The 25,015-nt window shown below is 39.5% G+C and overlaps 1 protein-coding gene across 1 annotated transcript in view; it reads right to left on the bottom strand.

Moving 5' to 3' along the window:
- The window catches only part of slco4a1 (solute carrier organic anion transporter family, member 4A1), a 44,163-nt gene extending 19,148 nt beyond the window's left edge, over positions 1 to 25,015 (bottom strand). The window contains exons 1-5 of the mRNA XM_044352054.1: positions 24,851 to 25,015; positions 21,697 to 22,875; positions 18,377 to 18,467; positions 17,941 to 18,062; positions 438 to 549 (exon numbers count right to left, since the gene is read on the bottom strand). Coding sequence (XP_044207989.1) covers positions 438 to 549; positions 17,941 to 18,062; positions 18,377 to 18,467; positions 21,697 to 22,543 — 1,172 coding nt within the window. The 5' untranslated portion in view covers positions 22,544 to 22,875; positions 24,851 to 25,015. The remainder of the gene's footprint in view (positions 1 to 437; positions 550 to 17,940; positions 18,063 to 18,376; positions 18,468 to 21,696; positions 22,876 to 24,850) is intronic.

Raw genomic sequence — 25,015 nt, forward strand, 5'->3', positions numbered from 1 at the left:
ATCCAGAAACTGACTGGTATGATTTTGAACATTTGTTGTTCTTTGTTATCATATTGCATCATGCAGCTCTGAATTGAAAGTGAACCTAAGAGGGTTAGAGAGAGAGAAGGGGAAAGTAGAGGGTGTCAATAACTGAATAAATCCTTTTTAATTGAACCAGTCTACTCTAATCTCAACAGCCTGGAGACACATACATAGTCATGTTACATAATGTGCTGTGATTAACGTCTTACTCTATGTCTGTAATCCCCTGTGCTGGAGAGATGAAATCACACTGCGGTTGTTGAGTTTGTATTAAACACAGTTTACTTCAAACTTACACACATTCACATAAAGTGAATGTGTGTGCTGTCTGACTGCATATTAATGCATTAGCAATACTACATCTAAGGTAACTCCTTGACTGTCCCCTGTGGAATACACAGTAATTACTCTACCTTGGCATGTCTTTGACCGATTTTCCGAACTGAGGGTCTGAGGCTGTGGTGTGGCTGCCATCTTTAAGCTGGTGGGCCTCAGACACTCGCATGGCCACGTACTCCTGAGAGCCTGCAGGAAGACGCAAGGAGCAAAGGAGGAATGAAAAAATGTTATGTTATATAACTGTGTTTATTATACTTAGCAGAATTAACAAAGTTAACAAATATTTCATTCAATAAACCACTGTCCTAAAATCTAATTCTACATAAACAAACAAACGACAGCTATGTACAGCGTTGAAGACATGCAGGTGAATGCGTGTGTGTGTGTGTGAGACAAGATGGCGACATGATGACGTCAAGGGTTTAGATGCAGACATGACTATGTGAGGAAGTCACATCACACGAGAACCAAATGGCGGAAGTAATAGCCGTGTCTTGGCGCCACCTGGTGATCAGCATCTTACACTCACCCAATTCCGTGTCGAAAGAGAGGGAAGAAAGAGGAGGGAAAGCAATCGTGAGGGGGAGAGAAGCAGTTCCTTTGTCAACAGAGAGCGCGCGTACAGATGGCAGTCTGTAACGCACGTTGTCTGGTTTGGTTGTCTTGGTATTTTTTGAGCTTCTCGTGTTCCTTCTTCCTGATGTTGCTGGGCTTGAGATTGCTACGTCTATCACCATTTGTGCTGCACAGCCTGCACCTGGGGTCCTGTCTGGTGTGGTAGATCCCCGCCTCTATTGATCTTGTACTAAGTGCCTGTTCTTGTGCTGCCATGATTAATGCTTCTGTGCTGTCCTTCAGTCCAGCCTTTCCCAGCCACTGGTAGGATTTCTTGATATCAGCCACTTCTTCTATCTGTCGGTGGTACATGCCGTGTAGGGGCTTGTCTCTGCATGATGGTTCCTCCTCCTCCTCTGCATCATCGGGTTTCTGCTGTCTGAGGTATTCACTTAACAGTTCATCTTTGGGGGCCATCTTCCTGATGTATTCATGGATCTTGGTTGTTTCATCCTGGACAGTGACCCTGATGCTCAATCTCCCTCGTTCTGCTTAGTGTACAGTCTCGGGGTGCTGAATGTGGGATGAAACCCTCCATGCATTGTGAGGAGCTTCCTTGTCTTGATATCAGTGGCCTCTATCTCCTCCTTTGGCCAGCTTATTATACCAGCAGGGTATCTGATGACTGGCAGGGCGTACGTGTTTATGGCTCGTATCTTGTTCTTCCCATTCAGCCGACTTTTCAAGACCTGCCTTACTCTGTGTAGGTATTTGACTGTGGCTGCCTTCCTCATGGTTCCCATTTACCTGCTGGATCCCAAGGTATTTGTAGCTGTCCTGAACATCTGCAATGCTGCCTTCTGGTAATTCAATCCCCTCGGTTCTGATCATTGTCCCTCTCTTTGATACCATCCGATCACACTTATCTAGTCCGAATGACATTCTGATGAGGCTGCTGTAGATCCTGAAGATGTGGATCAGTGAGTGGATGTCTCACTCATTCCTGACATACAGCTTGATGTCATCCATGTAGAGGAGATGACTGATGGTTGTTCCACTTCGCAACCAGTATCCATAGCCACTGTTTGAGATGATCTAGCTGAGGGGGTTCAGGCCTATGCAGAACAGCAGTGGAGATAATGCATCACCTTGGTATATGCCGCACTTGATGGTAACTTGTGCAATTGGCTTTGAGTTGGCCTCTAGAGTCGTTTTCCACAGCTCCATTGAGCTCTTGATGAAAGCTCTTAGTGTCCTGTTGATGTTGTACATTTCTAAGCATTCCAGTATCCGTGTGTGTAGCATTGAGTCATAGACTTTCTTGTAGTCAATCCAGGCGGTGCACAGGTTGGTCTGCCTGGTCTTGCAGTCTTGTGTGACTGCTCTATCGACCAGTAGCTGGTGCTTGGCTCCTCTGGTATTACTGCCAATTCCTTTCTGGGGAATTGGGCCATGTGCCTATTCATCTTAGCCGCTATGATGCCTGACAGGAGCTTCCATGTTGTACAGAGGCAGGTTATTGGCCGGTAGTTGGTCGGTGCTGTCCAGCTCTTCATACCTGACACTCTTTCTTGGATGTCTGCCATTGTAATAGTTACTGGATCTTGTTCTTGGAGATTGCTGTGGTCTGCTCTTAGATCCACTAGCCACTGAGCATTGGTGTTATGTGATGCCTCCTTCTCCCATATGCTCTTCCAGTATTGTTCAGTCTCAGCCCTGGGTGGATCTGTTCTTATGTTATTACCTTGCCACTGAGAGTACATTTTGGATGGTTAGGTGGAGAACATCCTATTTATTCTCCTGGCTTCTGCTTCTCCTGTGAGCCTTTGCTTGGCAGTCTCCAGTGCCTCAGGTGTAGACAGCTTGTTGTACTTCCTTTCGTCCCCACACCTTTCTGTAGCTCTGAGAGTTGACTAACTTCTCTCTGTGGCATCTTGAACTTGGCCTCCAGCCTCCTTCTCCATGGAGGGTAATGCTCTTTGTGGCTTATGGTGTTCATCTTGTAGCCAAGCATCTCTAGGGTCACTGTTGCTGTGGTGTATATCAGCTGATTGGTTTCAGTTATGGTCCTCGTAGGGATAGTACGTAGTGCTGCATTCATGTCCTCTAGCAGACTTTCAGAGGGTACTTTGTTACTTAGCCTTGGTAATCGGCTACGGGGGTGCCAGGTGTCCAGCTTAGTCATGATTTTCAATCTCAGGTCAGTCGCCCTTTTGTTGGCACCCAATCTCGGAGTGTGGCGATGATGATAATGATGATGATGATGATGATGATGATATCTCCCCTCTGACCTGTCATCCTGGCTCCCCCTTGCCGTAGCATGTTCATTGTACCTCATCAATGTCTAGTTGCGATTGTAGTTGCCGTTTGCGGATGTTGGAGCACTGAGCTAGTAGTTGTTTCTTTGTCAGCTTAGATATATCCCACAATCCCACATTCCAACAGATCCCAATTCCCTGCTGTACTCCATCTATATCGTGTTCCAGGAGCCCATTTCTTATCAGGATGTTCTGGTTCCCAAACACCTGACATGGACCTTATTGACCCGACGACATCCGAACCAGTATGACTTTTGTGGTTTCACTCATGCTGAGGTAGGCTAGCAGCATCAAGGACCTTGCCTAAGGGTCCACACTGGATATGTGTTACCCCGCCCTGACCAGGAATCAAACCTCCAACCTTCCGCGCCAAATTAGGCAGTGTTAACCACTGAGCTATCCAGCTGCTTATATATATATGTATGTATTAAGAGGGAATAAGTCTCTGATTTCAAGTCATTTTGTGCAGTAATGGCCTTGAGGACTAAGGGTTGGTGGAGCACAATTTCAATTTCAATTTGTCATTGGTTCTGCCCATATGTTACTCAAAAGGACACAATCAAAACCTAATTGTGTTTTTTCATGGACCAATCAGAGGCATAGTAAGGCAGGTCATGACTTCACCATCCTAAGAAAAAAAAATTTGGCAGACCGGCACAGGGCACAGCACCACTAGTGCTAAATAAAGGTAAGATAATGATGTAACTCACCACATTTTAAATTAATATAAGTAAATATTCAGAAATGATGAAAATTTATTAGCAGTTATTATTTTCATTAGTTATTACTAGGCCCGTTGTTCTTGTTTCGTTTAAATGTTATAACTAATGTTAGATACAGTAGCTTGTCCTCCAGCGAACGTTATTAGCATTAACAGTTCACTGATGTGAATGGTAAATTAGCCTGAGAAATGCTTATTTTAGCAGTTCTCTTATAGAGCGATGACAAGACACGGTAACTGAGGGCTGTTCATTTTCAGTAAGCACAGAGAGACAGGGAGAGAATGGGCGAAAAGGATTAGTTCAGGGTGATGTGTTTTACTTACTAGATAGTCATTTGTGCATACAAAATAAAGGCAAAAGTAGGCCTAAGTGTTGGAAATTATACTGCATTTTGCTTGCCATGATAAAGTTACAGATGGCAACAGTGGTGTTATATGTTGAAATACATGTTATATGTGCTATAGTTTGCCTTATTCAATACCATGACCAAAAAATAATATATATAAATAAAAAAGTAATAATTCCTGCTCTAAGTTTTGAAGGTTGTGCTCAGCTCTGGGTCTGTGCATACTGGTTATTGTCCTGCTAAGTTAACGTTACTTATATTAGAGTGTTGGCTCACCATTCAAGGGTTTCATGGGTCTTACAAAACATTTTTCATATTGGAAACATGAAAAGCTATTTAAAATTAATTCATTTTGAGAGACTGTAGGGCTGGGCAATTAATTGAATGTATCATTTTGGCTTCTAACGATTTTGAAATAAGATAATAGAGATAAAATGATTATTGTGCCGCATTCAATTTTACAGTGATGCTCTAGTTTTGTCTTGTGTTATAAATCCAGCGCATCGTGTGGTGGAGCAGCCGGACAGCGTGGTGAGAGACAGACAGGCAGAGCAGAGCTCTCCCTCATGGCACCAGTGTGTCTGAATTTAACAAACAGTCAAATATTTCGCAGTGGAAATTGACTTATTTAGACATCTAAAGACTACTTTGTTTTAGTTTCAGTCAGACTTTGGATGGTATTATTTCACCTGCTCGGCACCGTGCTTTCTCTGTCTGCAGTCTGATATGGTGCACATGCTTACTAGTAAAAAGCTGATTGGTTATACGTATACATGGCAAAGAAATCTGTGTTCTCCAAGCAGTAAAATCTACTTGTGGAAACCAGGTTGCTCTAATCCCATACTCCGTTTACAGAAAGCAGGTTTCTTGTTCAAATGACAGTCAAGAAATCAGCTTTCTGGAGAAAACCAACTGTAACCTGGTTACTCAAGTGCATGTAAACACACTGTAGGATAATACAAGTCAATGATTTCTGTCAAACCTCTTGTTTCTCAAAGTACCATGATGAATGATCATTTTTTACTATTGATCACTCTTCACACAACATGCATCACTACAATAATATGATCTCAATTATTTTGGTCAAATTTATTTTTATTTATTATTTTTATATATTAAATATATGTTTAGTAGTTTTCAGTGGGTTATGCAAGTGCACTACAACATAGCTGATCTTCTTGATATATATTTATATTTTTATTTAGTTATGATTATTTAGTATATTTGATTTATTTACATATTTATTTACATATTTATATGCTATTTAATTATATATTTACATATTTACTTTTTGGTCATATTTGAAATTAACTGATGCTTCATAATTAAATTGATTTCATGAAAAATCTTTACTAGAGAAAATTGCTAACATAATTAAAGCTGCAAGCAGCGTTGAACGGGCCCTCACACCCTTGGCACAGTTGAAAGGTCTCTGTCATGGGCATGTAAAACCGGGCTGTTTTCAGACAGAGCAGGAAGGAGTTAAACATCACTTCCTTTGTCCACTATTTTGCCTGCTGCTGGGGCTGCTTTGCTGCAATTTTGTAGGGGGCGCTTTTCAGCCAGTTCGCATTACTGATGGAATATTGTTATGTAGACGTGTTCAGGCCAGGACTCTTATCAAACATGTAAAGTTTGTTGCAGATTGGAGCATGTACAATAAAGTTATAGCAACTTCCTCTGTCATGGTGAAACATCAAATCTCAATGGTGTGAGGATGAGAATTTTCTGCAGGGTGAGACATTTCTGTCTTGCTCACCCCTGTGTCATCAAAATTATACAGGTTTTGGGCCCTATACTGTAATTTCAATTAATAAATTGAAAACTTTTGATGAGTTTGTGTGTAAAAGAAATTCTAGTCTATTTTTAGAAAAGTAAAGACTTTTAACCCACATGACCTGGTAAAAGTTTGATTGACATGTGTACTGTCAGGTGTGTAGAGACAATAAGTAACTGCAGCTGGACACAGAAAAATACTCATATATTTGAATGGAGAGTGTGAGCAAACCACTAGGTGCTCTGGCCCTAATAAACGAAAAACTGCAGTACAGAGCTACAAAATGTAGTTATGATTTTATTTTTCTACAGCACTTTATCACTAAACAGTCACCCTCACTCCATTTTTTCCCTTCCCCTTATAGGTCATCCCCACTACTGATTATACATATAAGACCTATAATTATTGTAAAATAAATGATAATAACCCCAAACTTCATACAAAGTTTGTATATAATGTACTGTATGTATATAGACCTTTCTGCTGTATCCTATAAAACTGAGCTACATTCAACTGTTATACCCATCCCCCGCCTTTCTTCCCTCCTCAGATTGAGAGCAGGATTTCAGAGCAGTCTTCTAGTGGAAATATCTTCATAAATCCCATGACTTTGGCCAAATCTTACATTAAAAATCACATTTTAGTCGGAATTTTCGTTGCAAATCCATTGATACAGGTTTGAAAGTGGTCTGACTTATAATTAAGACATCAGACGTCTCAGTTTGGCACAAAGTCCATGCCCAGAGATTGCCTCCCCATTGGTTTACATTGAAAGGTGCGATGTGGCACTCCAACTTTCTGGGCTTATAAAATCCAAACCGTTCGACTAATCAGATGAGGTCTCAGACAATTAGGCTATTATTACTATTTTGGTTTGTTTGTTTTTTTTGTTTGTTTGTTTGTTTTCTCTCCTTCTCCTCTTTCTCATGCAGAATGAATTAGCCTATTTGTTGTTGATCATTACTTAAAAAATGAAGAGTTTATCTCTGGCATCACAATACTAATCATAATCTGTTTTACACTAGATTTAAAGAGGGTCCTTCTGCATGGCTGCATTTATCTGCAACAGCTAAGCAGAATGTAAAATTCCACAAATTTGGTGATTAAATCAATTCATCAGTTAGTTAATTATAAATAAATAAATAAATATTACTATTAGTCGACTGAAATTTGTCTTTAGTCAAAGACAGCCCTACCTTCCATTAAAACTGTAGGTTTATCTCTTCTTTAAAACTTTTTATATTTGTATTTACCAATAGTAACAATGAAGCCTTTAACTATTTGTATGTGGAATATTCAGTCTTAATTCTTCACTGTATGGATGTAAGAGTGTATCCCCTGAACTCAGAGAAAACACCAAAGACACAGACATCATCATCCTCCAAGAGACCTGTTGTAGATCAGGCTCTGTCACTCACTGTCCCCCAAACTACAAAGAAATCATTCTGTCATCAGTCAAACTCCCTATTGTCAAAAGAGGGAGGGATTCAGGAGGGATTATTATCTGGTACAAGTAAGAAATATCAAATTACATTACCCTTATAAAATATGAACGCTCACACTTATGGCTTAAGGAATCATTAACCCTCCAGCAGACATATTCCTATGTGCTGTCTATATTCCCCAATGTGACTCACCATACTATGATGAAGATATCTTCCCCCTTCTCCATGAGCAGATCTGCAGCTTCCAGGCCCAGGGAAGTGTGCTAATCTGTGGGGACCTGAATGCATGCACTGGCTCTTTACCTGACTACAATACAGATCTGGGTAACATTCATATATTTGGACAAAACTTCCCACAAAACATAACTAACCTTCCCCGCTCCAAATCTGACCCGCAGGTCAACAAGAATGGCAGAGACCTCCTGCAGCTCTGTCAAAGCCTGGGTCTGTACATTGTTAATGGTAGGTTACAAGGAGATTCTTTAGGTAGACATACTTTTTGCTCACCTCTTGGCAACAGCACAGTTGATCACATGCTAACAGATCTAGATCCTTTCTCTCTCAGTGCATTCACAGTTAAACCAGTGACCCCTCTCTGATCACAGCCAAATTACTGTGTTTCTCAAAAGGACAAAGACAAACAACACCACACCTCCACAGCCCAGTGAGCGGTTTAATATCAAGAAATCATACAGATGGGCTGAAAACAGCACAGAAGAGTTCCAGAAAGCAATCGGCACTCCTGAAATTCAAACATCATTAGATTCCTCTCTGGACACCACAAATGTTCACAGTAAAGAAGGCATAAATGATGCAGTTAGACATGTCAATCACATCATCATGCAGACTGCAAAAAAATCACAATTGGAACAGTCCAAAAATAAACCAAAGAATCCCAAAGATGACAACTGGAGTGATAGAGAATGTAAAGAAATTAGACAAAAGCTTAGAAGTTTATCCAATCAAAAACACAGAGACCCAGGAAATGTGGACTTGCGCCTTTTTTACTGTGATATACTTAAACACTACAAACGTACACTCAGAATCAAAAAGGCACAATACACACACACAAACAACTGACATTAATTGAGGAATCCATAAAGACAAATCAGTTTTGGGAAAAATGGAATAATCTTAAGAAACCCAAATGTGTAGAATTGGCAATGCAGAATGGAGAGATATGGGTCAGTCATTTCGAAACACTTTACAAGATTTTACCAAGCAATCCAGACCCAAATCAAAACCAAATAATAACAAAATTAAATGACCTAGAATTGGCAATAAAAGAAAATCAGAATCCCCTGAACTCTCCCATTACTGAGCAGGAACTGAAAGAAAAAGCACTAAAACCCAAAAAAGCCAGCGGGCTTGACGGCATCATGAACGAAATGCTGAAATACACAAGCCCAAAATTCCAAGTGGCCATCTTGAAACTCTTCAATTTGATTCTGAGTGTAGGTTACTTCCCTGACATCTGGAATCATGGTCTCATCACACCAATTTTCAAAAACGGAGATAAATTCGATCGGAATAATTACAAGGCATCTGTGTGAACAGTAATCTGGGGAAGCTTCTTTGTAGTATTATAAATTCGAGACTCATAAACTTCCTCACCAAACACAATGTCTTCAGTAAAAGTCAAATTGGATTTGTACCAAAACATTGCACTTCAGATCATATTTACACCCTACACATCTTGATTAACAAACATGTTAACCAGAAAAATAACAAAATCTTTGCATGTTTCATAGATTTCAAAGAGGCATTTGACTCTATTTGGCACAATGATTTATTCTACAATTGAATTATTATTGAATCTGGTGTAGGGGGGAAAATGTATGACATAATTAAGTCAATATACACAAACAATAAGTGCACTATAAAAATTGGCAACAAAATGACAACATTTTTCTCTCAGGAACGTGGAGTGAGACAGGGCTGCTGTATGAGTCCGACTCTATTCAACATCTATATTAATGAATTGGCCGCAATTCTAGAGAAATCAGCAACACCTGGTCTCACTCTGCATGAGTCAGAGATGACTCATGACCTGGTTCTGCTGGCTCCTACAGAACAGGGATTACAGCAGAACCTGGACGTGCTAGAGCAATACTGCCAGACCTGGTCCCTGGCAGTAAATATGAAAAAGACAAAGACAATGACTTTTCCAAAAAGATCCAGATCTCAGGGAAACACATATATCTTCACATTAGAAGCACACATGTTAGACAGCTGCACAGATTATAATTATTTAGGACTGAAAATAAATTCCACTGAAAGTTTTAACCCAGCAGTAAATGAACTGAGAGAAAAAACACATAGGGCATTCTATGCAACAAATTTACATTAAATTTCCAATTTGAATCTGGCTCAAATTATTTGAATCTGTCATAGAACCAGTTCTCCTCTATAGTAGTGAGTTCAGGGTTCCTCTTTAATACCAGAATTTGGCCCAATTGGACAAACACTCAGTCAAAATTATGCATTTAGAGTTCTGCGAAAGCATCTTGCAGGTGCACAGAAAAACCACAAATAATGCCTGCAAGGCTGAATTAGGCCAATTCCCATCATACATCAAAATTCAGAAAAGAGCAATCAAATACTGGCTTCATTTAAAAACCAGTGGCCCCCACTCCTATCACTACAAAGCCCTGCAATGCCAAGAGCTGAGTCTTCTCACTCAGTTGGTCCTGACACTTAGTTTACTCTCTAACCTTGTTCAACTTCAGGACCAGTCTGAGAATATATCAATTAGAGTCAACCAAATTATAACACACCGGAAACAAAACTACCTCACTAATTGGAACACACAAACAAAAGCACAAAGCAAAATGCAGTGCTATCTGGCCCTAAAAAGACAGTACAGTGTGACTGCAGTGACTGACACTGAACATAGAACTACCTTAACAAAGTACAGACGCAATGAGCACAGCCTGGCTATCGAGACAGGCCGATACAAAAAATCATGGTTTCCCAAAGAGGAGCGGTTCTGCCAGCTGTGCAAGGAAGACAAAGTTGAGACAGAGCTGCACTTTCTAACAGAATGCACAAAACTCTAGCCAGTCCAAACAAAACATTTCCCCAAATTTAAATACATACACCCTGAATTCGACCACATAACAAACATAAACAAAATACCAATCGTATAGATAGCTGCATAGAGAGCTGCAGCCTGGCAGCAGAGTACATCTTTACCTGCCACACTACTTTTTAAACATTTTTTAAATTATTTATTTATTTTAACTATTACTATTGTAATGTGTATATATATACATATATACACACACACACACACATATATATATATATATATGTGTGTGTGTGTGTGTGTGTGTGTGTGTGTGTGTGTATGTATATATATTTTTTTCAAATCAAAACTATTACTATAATTATTATTATTATTTCCAATATTGCTGATATTCATCAGTTAAGTTCAGTTTTCTTCCTTCAAGCAAAATATATGTAATTTGCATTCCAAATATTGTTGACATTGTTGTTGTTTTCAAACTGTAAGGTTTATATATGTTTATATGTTAAAACCTGTACTTGTCCCTGTTTGTACTACTTTGTACAACATGCTTTGGCAATACTGTACTTCAATATGGTTATGCCAATAAAGCCTCATTGAACTGAACTGAATTGAATTGATTTAATGTGAGTGCAGACAAAGTAGATCATATACTGCATCCTCTTCTTGTGACAGCTATAAAATGCACATTTTCAGGGATGTTGTGTCATATAGTTTTGCCCATTATTATTACGATCAACTGTTTGGTCAACTCTGATATGTCACATAACATGAATGCTACTTATCCTGGCATTGTCTGTGTTCTTCTCTCTTTACAGCATGGATTTCAAATTGGGCTCGGTATGTCTTTTTGGATAACATTTTTTCCTTTTTCCTCTGTCCTCTGATTTTTCATCATTAATTTTTTTTTCTTTGTTTCCTTTTTTCTGGGGTGTGTTGAGGATTTTGGAAAGTTGTGACCAAATAGCTGCATCAGAGTTTTTACGACAAACATTCCTCTTCAGTGTGCTTCACTGCTTTATCAACACCAAGAACATACAGGAGAGGGAGCCTCTGTGGAACAGAACTGTGCAGATGAAAGAGATGTTGATGATTTATTCTCTCAGAGCAGTAATAGTAGCAATTTGGAAACTAACACCATACTCTGACGTTCCATTGCATAGTGGGCAAATGAATTTCATGTAAAATACAATGCAGTTGATAATTTGTTGAATATTTTGATAGAAAATGGACACTCAGAGGTGCCAAGGACAGCAAAAACACTGCTTGACAATTTCTAAAGTGTAGAATTTGAAGTGAAATCAGGAATGCAGTATATCTACCTCGGATGCAAAGACCAGCTCCTGAAACATTTGAAAATGTAATCTCTACAGGACATTTATGGATTAGATTTAATTGACATTTCTCTCAACATCGATGGCTTGCCGCTTTTCAAAAACAGCAGCCAGGTTCTGTGGCCAGTATTGTGTCAACTATGATCATGTCCGTTTGGGTCAAATTGATCACTATCAGCGGATGATTACTATAACCGATTTTTCTTTTTTTTTTTTTTTTAAGTTTCTCATGCAAATTACCATCTAACTGACATTTCTATATTTAGTACATGAATATAAAGTAATGAAATGGGCAGCTTCACTATTTACTGAAATTTATTGACCAAAATGCAGTACAACTGTTTCAAATACTTGATTCGCTGCTGCATCTTGTCGGCTGGTTTTTGGCAGTTTGTCATAAGCTTCAAGGAGACTATATTTTTCATTGAGAGAAAACAACTTTCTTTCTCCCATCATGATTTCAGTGTGCACGCAGCATCTGGCTCAGGTAGCCAGCCGGCAGGCTGACGGGTTGCGTGTTTTGGCTGCAGGGTTGGGGGCCGCTGGGGCGCTACAGTGAGAAAGTTGAACCAGAATAAACTTTTGGAGAGACGCAACCTGTAACGCTGTACAATCCTGCCATGAGGGAAGACAGAAACATTACTAGGAAGAAGGGAAGACATTCCTCTTCATTTGAGAATGTTAAAAGTAAAATTAGGCTTTGCTGGCAACTTCCCAACTCATTTTAAAAAAGATGAGAGAGAGAGAGAGAGAGAGAGAAGCAGTGGTCGAACGAGCTGGAGAATGAATGAGGAGAGCAAGCAGTGGTAGAAAGAAAGCCGGTGAATGAGAGGAATAAAACACCTGATAATGGTGCTGCAGCCACTAATTATACATCTTATACATCATATGTGTACTATGGGAGTAAAGTAAAAAGAAAATAGAATTACTGTAGTTTTATATAAAAAAAATTTCCATATGTTTTCATGTATGAAAAGACCCAAAATGAACACTGTAAACGGACTGTTTGATTACTGTAAGCAAATTGTTTAAACAGCATTTGCATAGGAATGATTCTGTCCCAAGCTATCTGACCCATATAAGCGGCTTATCACTGTAAACATGATCACTATAAGCTGTTTTCACTGTATTATGGAAAATGGACTAGATACAGACAGTGGTTTGATTAGGGTGAAGCTGCGTTGTGTTACATGTGACGCCCCAGCCAAGGCTCTAGTGAAGTCCATAAAACTGTGTTCAGGCTATGGGTGTGACAAATGTATACAAAAAGGATTGTGGGATGGCCATCGGGTGATCTATCCCGAAAACATCTAACATTGAGAACTGATGAAACATTCTGAGATCAGTCTCAGGAGAAGCACCACCTGCATTTAGTTGAGTCACCATTTTGCCAGCTCCTGATAAATATGATGATATCCCTGCAGATTATATGCACCAGTGTTGTCTTGGGGTCATGCGCAAAATTATCCTTTTGTGGCTGAGGGGACCACGGGGAATCAGATTGCCATCTGGGCATGTTAAGCAGGTTAGTATTCAGCTTCTGAAGCTAGGATCATGCATTCTAAATGTGTTTGCAAGGAATCTGAGAGGCTTGGAAGATATTGACAGATGGAAAGCCACAGAACTGAGACAGTTTTCCCTCTATACAAGAAAAATTGTGCTTAAGGGCATTATTTCAGAGCAGCTCTATGAGCACTTCCTGGTTTTCATTGTGGCATTATCCATCCTTGTTTGTCCAAGACTGGCAAAACAGTACAATGACAATGCAGAAGAGTTGTTGGTGTACTTCATTGCACAGGGAAGGCATTTGTATGGGGATGAGTTCCTTGTCTACAATGTCCACAGTTTGGTACACCTTGCATCAGATGCAAAACTTTATGGCTGTCTTGATGAGTGCAGTGCTTTCTCTTTTGAGAATTACTTGCATCAGCTGAAAAGATTTGTTCATTCTGGGCAAATTCCTCTCTCACAGATTGTGAGGTAGCTTGGGGAAGCAGACAAAGTGAGAAAGATACAACCTGAACCAAAAAGAGTGTAGAAATAAAAAAAAACAACAACAACAATGTCTTCACTCTTAGTGAACTAGTGTTCTGTGAAGTTGTTGCAGTCTCTGGTGAGATAGATAAAAGATGTTGCTCTGTTGTGTCTATGATTGACTTGAGCCATACTTCATGCAACCTTGTGACTCAAGGTTGATTGGTGTCTACACAGCCAAAGACAGTCAAACTTGCATGAAAACACTATCTGAGAGACATTTGGGCAGGCAGGCATCTATAACTGAGGCAGACAGTGGTTTGAGGATTGTAGTTACCTTGCTCCATTCATTCTAAGGAACGCACAGACTTCATATAACTGTAAATACACACTTTCATAGTATTAATAGTATTGTTTATGTATCATTATCTTTTTTTGAGCAATGCTTTCTAATTAATATTGATAGGTAGTGTGGTTTCAGAGGACACATTTGGCTGTGTGGCTTACAACTGTCAGTTGCCTATTTTTTTCCTTTCTGTTTGAAGCCAGATTTTCATGTAATGCCTTATTTCCTCAAATATATTTTTGCTCCTGTTTTCCAATGTGTGTAAATAAATCACTATCAGATCCCTCACATCCAAGCTTTAAGTATATGGGAGTATATATAAATATAAGCACTTTCAACGGAGGGAAGACTATAATGTGACATTATTTCATTTTTCTACTTCCAGAACACTGACAATCAGTTTGCGGTTGTGAAATTCCTGGAGACCAACACAGTGGATGCCATGCCAACTAACTGGCTAGAGGAAATTAACAAGGTATTTCCTAATTTATGTATGCAACCTATAATGTAAGCTTGTAATGTCTTTAAGAAAGTCATGTACATGCTAACTGATGATCATTTATTCTTCATTAGCATTCACATGAATTAAGCTTAATGTTTGCTATTTCCTTCAGATGAAAAAACAAAACAACTTTTACTAAGATAAAATTAAGTAGGATATATCTCTATAAGCATCTAAGTTGCAATTTTCAAAAAAATTGGGGGAAAAATATGACCAAAATCTCATAATGCGATACAGGTCATTTCATATCCAGATAAGGATACATATAATGATATAGCACATGTTCTCTAAATTCAGTGGAATTGCATAATTTGCTAAGTATGGTTTTCTGGTCTGCCTGTCCATCTTTTTCATGGGTTTCATTAATAAATTACTCTTCTTAGCTTTTTACTCACGAAGCTTCTATTGCACTTACAGTAAAATAACGAGCGTAATTGTTGTCAATTTGAGTACTTCGCCTGATTCATTGCCTTTCCTCTGCTCCACTGTGGCTTTTAAATCACAATGTTATGATGGTAGAGGCTCAGAGGTTGATGCCTGGATAGAAGCTAATATTTTAAGCACTGGCCCCATGGGTGACCAAGCCCCTAAATTTGGTGGCCAAGTACATTTTTGATGGCCCACATGTAAACTTATGTTAAAACAACACAGAAAAGTCAATTTAACTCAACTTAACACAAACACAGCCTTCCTTAACTGTGACACTTCAATAAATGAAAATAATTGAATGTGCCACATAAATAAAAGCCGACAAAAAAAAGTTTAGAAGAAACCATATTTATATTTATATTTTAAAACCACAGTTATAACATGTGAACACTGGCTGCAAGTTGAGTTCCTTGAACAAGCCTCTGATGAGTAGATCAAATTCACCTGAGTGTCATCTGAATGCTTCAATGGAAGGAATACAACTCAAGGAAATCTGACCTTTTGTACAAACAAGTTAAGTTGGTCAATGCCACAAATTTGCTGACCTAGAAATAGTTCAGAATCTTAAGTGTTTCATCTTTGTTTTACATGTGTGTTTTAAATGTTTCTGAACCCTCAACCTTTCTGATTATTTCCAGTTTTACGTGAAAATATTAGAGATTTTCAATATGGTCTCAGACTTTTGGACCCCACTGTATATTATTGGTTTCCTAAGGATATAATGTTAAAGGATAATTGATCATAAATGCACATGAGCTGCTGCTGATAATATTTTACTTTTTAGACTGAGACTTGCAGCTTTTGTATGATGAAATCCCTGATGCAATGTTCTAATGCAGTGCCACAGTGCCACCAGAAGGGGGAGCGAGGTGTCACCTTTTTCAGCTCTACCTGCCTCAAGCGGCAACCTCCAGGACTGAAAAATGAAGCCAATGCAGAAGTGCCAAAAACCTGCATTCTATCTAACGGCCATCAGGGGGCGACTTCACTGGCTGCAAAAAGAAGTCCAATTGTACAGAAGTCTATAAAAAAATGACCCTACTTCTTTCTTGATGTATTACCTCAGTTAACTGTTTCCTAATGAGTTTATGGTCTCAATTGCTAGTTTCAAGTCTTCTTCAAAACTGCATGATGTTCATTTAGTAAATTATGGTCCCATTTAAAGTAAACGTAATAGACGATAAAGCAGTGTATGCTTTTGGGCGTGGCTACATTGTGATTGACAAGTCGCTACCATGGTGACAATGATGCTTACGTAATGTAACCATTGGGTATAGGCAGTGTGTTTTCAGTTCACTAAAGTTAATTGTGATTGCATAAAAACACTCTTGTTCAGCATTTGGTTGTAATAAAAGACCCATCATTGAGTCGGATGATCAGTTTTTCCGGTGAGTACATTTTGTTTTAATGGTTTTAGGCTTGTTTTTCGCGAGCGAAAATTAGCATTAGCATTATCACTGTTAACCATAAAAAAATCAAACATGGCGACGGCCAAATCCAAGATTGTGACGGTCAAATCACTACACACGAGGCTTCAAAACAGCAGTTTGTAAACCAGTAGGTGACGTCATGGTGACTACGTCCATATTTTTTACAGTCAACCTGCCTACAAGCTCCTATGAAGGGCACACATTACATGGCAGCCCCCGTGTATTTCTTTGTGTAATTATTATTATTATTATTATTATTATTATTATTATTATTATTATTATTATATTTATTTACTGGGACCATGTACAGTGTTCAACATAAATGTTACCATTTGATGTACTATACCAGAGTTAGTTTACAGCTCATTTTTATCTGCAGTCCCTTTGGCAGGTCACAATTAAAACATAACAGCAAAATAACAAACAGTACAAAGCAAAAAATACACACAACACATAATACAAAATACCAAGCAACACACAACAACACATCATATACACCCACAATGTCAACTAGAAATAACTGATGTATGCTTGTCAAATTAAAAGCAAGATTATTTGCATTCATGAGAAGACCATGAAATCAAATTTAGAATCAGTGGTTACAGAGCTGAGTAGCTTTTAGACTTTTTAATTTGGTTTTAAATTTACAGATGGAACTGCTCTTCATGTCATCAGGTAGGGCATTCCACTGAACTGTGGCTTTCACAGAGAATGCTGACTGCCCAAATGCAGTGCGACAAAATGATATAGTACAATCTCATATAGAGGATATTCTGGAGGTTCTAATGGAACTTACTGAGCGGGTCTACACAAGGTCACGTAGTGGAGGAGGGGCCAAACCATTTAAAATTTCATAAACCAGGGACTGATTGAAAATAATCTAAAATCCTAAAAGCTCAGTAAATTATATTTAGTACCCAACAGTGATGGAAATGCATTGGCTTTTTGTCTAGAGTTTTTAGAGTTTGTTTGAATAAGGACTCAAGAGGTTTTATGGCTCTTTTTCCAGCCTGCCCCCAACACGTAATGCAATAAGACAAATGGGAAAGAATCATAGCATGCATAAATATGTTGGCTGTGTCCAAAGAGAGACAGTTTTAATATGTCTAAAATTTGCTACGTTGTACTTTATGGTTTTAACCATTTTTTAACATGTTTCTTGAAGTTCAAATTCTTCAGAACCAAAAGCAACAGGAAAGGTCTAAATCAGTAGTATTTGACTCATCATTAATGTTAGTACTGTCATTGCAGTGCTTTGAAAAGTACTGTGGAATGATGTCATCACCTGTTTCTGCTCTGTGCTGAATTCTGCACGTGTGTGTGTGTGTGTGTGTGTGTGTGTGTGTTTTGTACAGTGGATGAGAGTGGTACCTGGTAGCTGTCGAGGGTAGCCCAGGATGGGGAATGCTACCAGCAGAGCTGCTGCTCCTCCTGCTAGGAAACCGATCCACCAAGCCCCGACCCACAGAGGGTTCTCTGGAGTAATTTCTGTCCTGTGTCAACACACCCACACACACACACACACGGCATGAATCACTTGACAATTACTAATATTGACCACTAAACACTATCTGACTCCTTCTCTGTGGTATATATATTTCTATTCAATTCTGTCTTACATTTTTCAATTATATTCTATCTATTCTATACTGTTCTATTCTACACTTTTCTGCTCTATTATATTCTACATTCTTCTGGTCTGTTCTAGTTAACAACTCTTCTATTCCATTATACTCTAGTAAATTCTATGTTGTTCTAGTCTTCTCTAGTTTATTCAAGTCTGTTCTGTCCACAAAAGCAGACTCACGTCTGGTGGATTTCGGTGTAAATGTTGAGGAAGTATCCTCCCAGCAGGTAGCCCGCTGCTGGACCCACAATGGCCGCTGTGTAAAAGATCCCTGGAGATGGAGAGAGACCACAGACACAGAGACAGTCCATGGGTGTGTCAGTACAGTGACAACTTCCTGTTTCCCTCTAACCACTTCCTGTCCTACAGGTTAAAAGGGTCCCATTGTTCTTTACAGGCTGGATTATTGCAACTCATTATTATCAAGCTGCCCTAACAAGTCTCTAAAGACTCCAGCTGGTCCAGAATGCAGCTTCACATGTGCTGACAAAAACTGGAAAAAGAGATCATATTTCTCCCGTCTTAGCTTTGCTGCATTGGCTTCCAGTAAAATCCAGAATTGAATTTAAAATCCTTCTCTTCACCTACAAAGCCCTTAATGGTCAGGCACCATTATATCTTAAAGAGCTCATAGTACCCTATTACCCCACTAGAACATTGCGCTCCCAGAATTCAGGCTTATTGGTGGTTCCTACAGTCGCCAAAAGTAGAATGAGAGGCAGAGTCTTCAGCTATCAGGCTCCTCTCTTGTGGAGCCATCTTCCAGATTTGGCCCAGGGGGCAGATACCCTCTCTACGTTTAAGACTAGGCTTAAAACTTTTGTTTTTGATAAAGCTTATAGTTAGGGCTAGCCAGACTCGCCTTGGACCAGCCCTTAGTTATGCTGATGTAGGCCTAGACTGCCGGAGGACTTCCACTGATGCACTGAGCTCCTCTCTCCTCTTCTCTGTCTGTATGTATTCATTTACCATTAATGCATGTTACTAACTTGACTTCTTCCCCTTCTTCGTGCTTTCTCATCCGCAGGAAACCCCATAAATCATGCTGATGTGGGGATGTCCTTCTTCTGTACTTCTTCTGTCCTTCTCCAGCTGTTCCTGTTGTGGTTGCTGTTTGTTGCTGCTAGTCATGTATCTATTGTTATTGTTGTTGTTGTTGCTGTTGTTATTCTGCTTCTCTGTGTCCCCACCCTCCCACCCTCTTCTCTCTCTCTCAACCCAACCAGTCAATGCAGATGGCCACCCACCTAGAGCTGGGTTCTGCTTGAGATTTCTTCCCGTTATAGGGAAGTTTTTCCTTACTGCTATCGCCAAGTGCTTGCTCATGGGGGAATTGTTGGGTCTCTGTAAATTAAAGAGTATGGTCTAGACCTGCTCCATGTGAAAAATGCCCTGAGATAACTTTTGTTGTGATTTGGCGCTATATAAATAAACTTGAATTGAATTGAAGTGAACAAGGCCTATTTGATTATTTCTACCCAATAACCTCTTTCATCTGTATCCAATTCTTAGTAATAGAGGTATGAACAGTGCTATGATTGTCTTCTGGATGGCTGCTGCTAATTGGAATCATTACACAGCGTCATTAGGGAGATACATAGGTACCTTGTTTGATCCCAGAGGGAAAGTGTCACAGTAGTTGCACACATTCGACCAATTTACAACATAAAACACTTTGAAACAATATAAAAATTACAAATACAAAATCACAAGGAAGAGGGAAAGGGCATGATGCAATGTGACAGACAGCTTGTCAGAAAAAAATAGTGGCTATTGTAACAATTAGATTGCAAGGTCAATGTGTCAACTCACACTGACAGGTGTGTTGACATTTGTATGCTCACACAGAAATCTGTGTTCATATTCATGCAAACAACACAAATGATCACTTGCACATCATTTAATTGCATGCCTATTGCAGATGCAAACTCAAATATCACAAAAAGATGCAGGCCTGCTATTTGTGCATGTGTTCTCATTATTGTATGTAATAAAAACAATTACATTCAGAGGCAGAAAAATCTGCACCTCCAAGTCCTTCCCAAACTGCCAATATGAGCTGAGAATGAACAGAAGCTTGCTAAGTACCCAGCTCTATTCATGTCTACACAACTCAAGCCTATAGTCTTCATACTGTATTCTAAACCACTTGTTCGTGTTGAGAATATTAAGCAGGCATAATATTGACATAATATTGAGTTAAAGTCTTTGGCCACAGGTCAGTGTTGAAATTTGTTTGGCAAAGCTAATGTGAGATCAATGTAGGGCTGCACAATTTGAGGAAAATATCTGATTGTGATTGTTATGACCAATATTGCAATTGTGATTTAAATCCCTATTATTTGAATGACTTGAACTCCAGTCCTGTAGCCGTAGCCTACATTGTTTTAAACAAGATTTATGCCAAACACAGTCACAAACCTGTCTTGTTTCTACATGAACAGTATCCAATCAAATAATGCATTTGTTGTTGACTGTCAAAAAAGACAAATTCTAAGTAAACTTGGCTAGTATTCTACAGAAAAGGCCTTGTTCACAGCTATGTAGTTTGCTAGCTATGTTAATAATGACTAACTGCTATTTTTGGATATGTATATTGTTTTACAACAGGATGAAACGAAACTTTTGTAAGTAGCCTCTGACAATGTTTGATGCAGATGATACAGATGACAGCTCTGAACTTAAGCTAATGTAACAGCTCTGAGTCCTTAGGGCCCTGTTTCAGCGATTTTGAGGTGGTAAGCTTAAACAACGATGTTACCTGCTTGAAAGTTTAACTGGGAGATTTAGACATTCCATTCACCTGCTGTCTATGTCACTTACTCAACAACACGTAAGCTACCTGTTTGATTACCTGACATGAGGTGATCATCTTGATCATTTATCTAGATCAAGGTCAACCACTTAGTTGGTGTTTTTGTACAGTAAAAAGGCTCAGATCACTGTCTATGTTTCCTAGCATTAAAGTTACACAGAATAGTATGTCTGCTGCTTTGCTGAAATTGTCTTGGTGAATTGTATTAACCAGACAACAGCCAGGAGTTTCTTTTTTGTTGTTTTGTTGTACCACCTATTTTACATCTTTTAGCTGCAGCTAAGCAAATCTGCCAGAGGCAAAAGTCACTGACTACAACTGTCAACAGCATGTTAAGATACCATTAAATGTAAGTTCTAACTGAAATTGTTGCATTTGCAATTTAAAAATTGCGAGATTGATTTTAAAATGATCGCTCAGCTTTAAAACAATAGCTCAGTGTCTCCATCACATTTTGTGACCAAAACAAAAGCATATTCAAATTGCAAACACACACAACATGCACTTAATACACAAACTCAAAGGAAAAAAGTGGCAAATTAGTAAATAATGATTGATATTTCAGTAAAAGTAACTTTAATTAAGTATGTATTGCTGTTTTTAGTGATATTTTGACTTCAAAAATTTGATGCAAAGCAAAACCAAACAGCAACATGTCCTGAATGAATTACTGAGTGTGACTCACCTATATAAACAGGCGCATAGTTGGACTTGACGTTCTCATCCAGATACGTGACCCCTAATGTGTAGAGAGGCGTAGCACCCACACCGTGTAGAAACTGGCCCAGCATGAACACAAAACGATAGCTGGACAATCCTCCTCCCTCCTTGTCCCAGCATGGGCTGGTACGGTTGGCAGAGCACATTCCTGTTCGCTCGGGCAGACTGACCTGGTAGGGGGGTGTGGTGAAGTGTGGCAAGGCAAACACCAGAGAACCAAGCGCCATGATCAGCACCCCCCATCCCAGCCATCGAGGCTTGTGTCCCGTCCCACCGAAGTAGCTGACAAAGGCCAGGCAGACGCAGGCAGCAATGTCGTAGGAGCTGGCGATGAGGCCAGCCTGGTAGCTGCGCAGGTCGAAGCGCCTCTCAATGGATGTTACCACTGTGTTAATGAAGCCATTGATTATCATCCCCTGGAGGAAAGAGGCAACACACAGGAAGAACAGCACCCAACGATGGGTGTTGAAAACTTGGATAGCTTTGGGTGTCAGAGCCCCCCAGCCACATAGCTGATCTGAGTCTGTGGAGATCAGCTTTAACCCCATCGGTGACTCTGCATGGGGTGTTGTTTGCACCCCATACAGCTGCCCTGGGAGTGTGGAAGCCCTGGTGAAAATGCGGGGCTGAACAGGGCCATCAGCTCCAGGGCTGCCAGGGCTTCTGGGGCCTGAGCCTATGGGGCTGCCTGTCTGAGAGTCCACGGGGCTGGGGGTATCCAGAGAGGGACCCCCGTTGAGTGGGCAGTCTTGCAGGTCCAGGAGCTCCTGCTTGGAGCTGAAGGAGGCATCGGCATTAAGCAGGACTGGCATCGCCCCTCTGAGGGGCACTGTAAGGCTCCTGTGGCACAGATGGAGGGTAGATGAGGGAGGTGTTTGAACTAGGGAGAAATGTTTACAAACACAAGGTTGAAAAAAGGGAATGTGAGTCAGCTGAGGCTCAGTGTTAATGCATTGTAGTCTGGGCTGTTGTGTTATAGTTGGGCTTGTCTCTGATATTATCTATTCTTGGCTTGTGTTGTGTACTCCATCTGTCCACAGTGCTGAATGTTTGTTAAGGCTCTTCAGGTGTTCCTGTTTAACTATCTGTGCAAGGTTGTGCAGCTTGGAAGGACTGTTTCATATTGACTTTGAGTAATGACATCCTATGGAGAGAAAACAGAGGGGGAGATGAAATGAGTTAAAATGAACTAATAACTTTTAATAAGGCACTAAAACTTTAAATAGTTGCCAGAATGAATGACGCATAAAAATCTGAATGGACTCAGCTGTGAAAATCTCCCATGCCTTTTTTTCTTTATAGTACAATGTGATCCACCGAGAAATCACACCAAATATATCAAAACAGTAGAACTATTCTGATTACCAACACAATCTACAGAGAAAAAAATATCAGAGGCTGAACAAAAATACAAGTGCTTACACATACAACCTATAAACCTTCAAATCATACACACCACTAATGAACCATAAGGAGCACTGTCGGCTCCAGCAAGCACAAATACAGATCACAGCTTTTATTAACACAACCATAAAAACAACGTGCAGATCTAGCTGTTGCGGAACAAAACTTCATTTGAGTAATTAGTGCAGCTTGAGACATAATATCCACATTATAATTCCAAAACACATATAATCACACATATAGTCATAGAATAATACACTATACAACTATAAATGCATATTTTACTCATCATAGCAAATTTAAGCATGAACATGAGGGAGTACAAACTGATGCCGCTTAATGTTTGTAACAATAAAGGAGACCATTTTTATTGTGTGACTAATTTCTCTCATGCCGGATATAACTTTGGTGACAGTTGGGCAATTGATACTTTGTCCACTGTAAATCAATGGTTCATTATTCTGCTACCATCTGCTGTCAGTAAGATGCTGACACAGAAGCTGGATAATCTTAATGGATAACCCCTCCACAATTCAACAGCAAATAATCAACTAAGCATGAGAGGAGCACATGCACAAACATGTGCACGTGGATGTGAGAGAGAGGGAATGAGTGTGATGTTATGCGTTATACTCTAGATAAAGTCAGGGCTATCTATATACATGTTTTATATGTTTGCCTCATACAACATTACCTTAACAGAACTGTGCATAATGAGCTGTCACGATGTCAGTAACTTAAAGAGGAAGTAGAAAAATACTACTTCCATCACTGACCAATTTCCGCATGAAATTAGTTACAAGTAAATACAGATGGGTGACAAATTAAAGGAAAAACTGGTACAGGTCTGAATGCTTGACCCCTATGATGAGGGGATCTGGTGGAATCTGTTTTGGGGGACATTTAGCTGGCATGGTTTGGCTCCACTTGTCCCCTTAGAGGGAAAAGACTACAAATAAATACAAAGTTGTTCTAAGTCATCACCTATATCCTATGATGAAACATCTCTATCCTGATGGGAGTGGTCTCTTCCAGGATGACAATGCCCCAATTCACAGGGCACAAGGGGTCACTGAATGGTTTGATGAGTATGAAAATGATGTGAATCATCTGGCCTTCGCAGTCACCAGATCTCAACCCAGTACCAGTACCAGTTTTTCTTTTAATTTGTCACCCATCTGTATGTCTCAGTTACCTGAAAAACAGCTCACACAGCAGCTCAACATGTAACTGTTTACCTGCCGTACAGAAATATTTCATTTTCAAACAGATTTACAGAGAAATATTTAAACTGTCTTATAGTTTTTGGACATTACACAAAGCATGCATGTTGCTGCAATGACATATCACAAACCCAATACATGATCTGAACTGAATGTTACCCTTACAAAGTAATTAACTTTTATGGAAGTAAAATTGCTTTCAGGTTGCACCAGCCTACATTTGTGCATCCACAGTACTTAAAACCACTGCTTCCAAAGTAGCTTTCTATTTTACGTTACTGATGAGAACTATTTGTCTCTCTACAAAAACAACAACAACAAAAAAAACAACATTCTCTCCTTTTCTGTACACAACAATAGATTTTACACTAACAGTAGCATTCAGGCTTTGGAAATAAAATATAATAATGGGTGACATCGCCTATAAAAATTCAACTTATGCATCAACACACAATTTTAAATATATAAAAAGAAATCAAATTATAAACATACTGTATTTAGCCTCCTCCATTTTTCCAAGTATGATAATCAGCAGGTCTGGTGACATTTGTTGACAGATGAAAAGATGAGACAGAGACAGAGTAAAACAAAGATGGAGAGTCAGAGAGAGATACCCATGCTTGGTCTTAAGCCTGTCTCTCAAAGCCTCTTATAGTC

The sequence above is a fragment of the Thunnus albacares genome, chromosome 5 (genome assembly GCF_914725855.1).
Source record: "Thunnus albacares chromosome 5, fThuAlb1.1, whole genome shotgun sequence".
Classification (NCBI taxonomy): Eukaryota; Metazoa; Chordata; class Actinopteri; order Scombriformes; family Scombridae; genus Thunnus; species Thunnus albacares.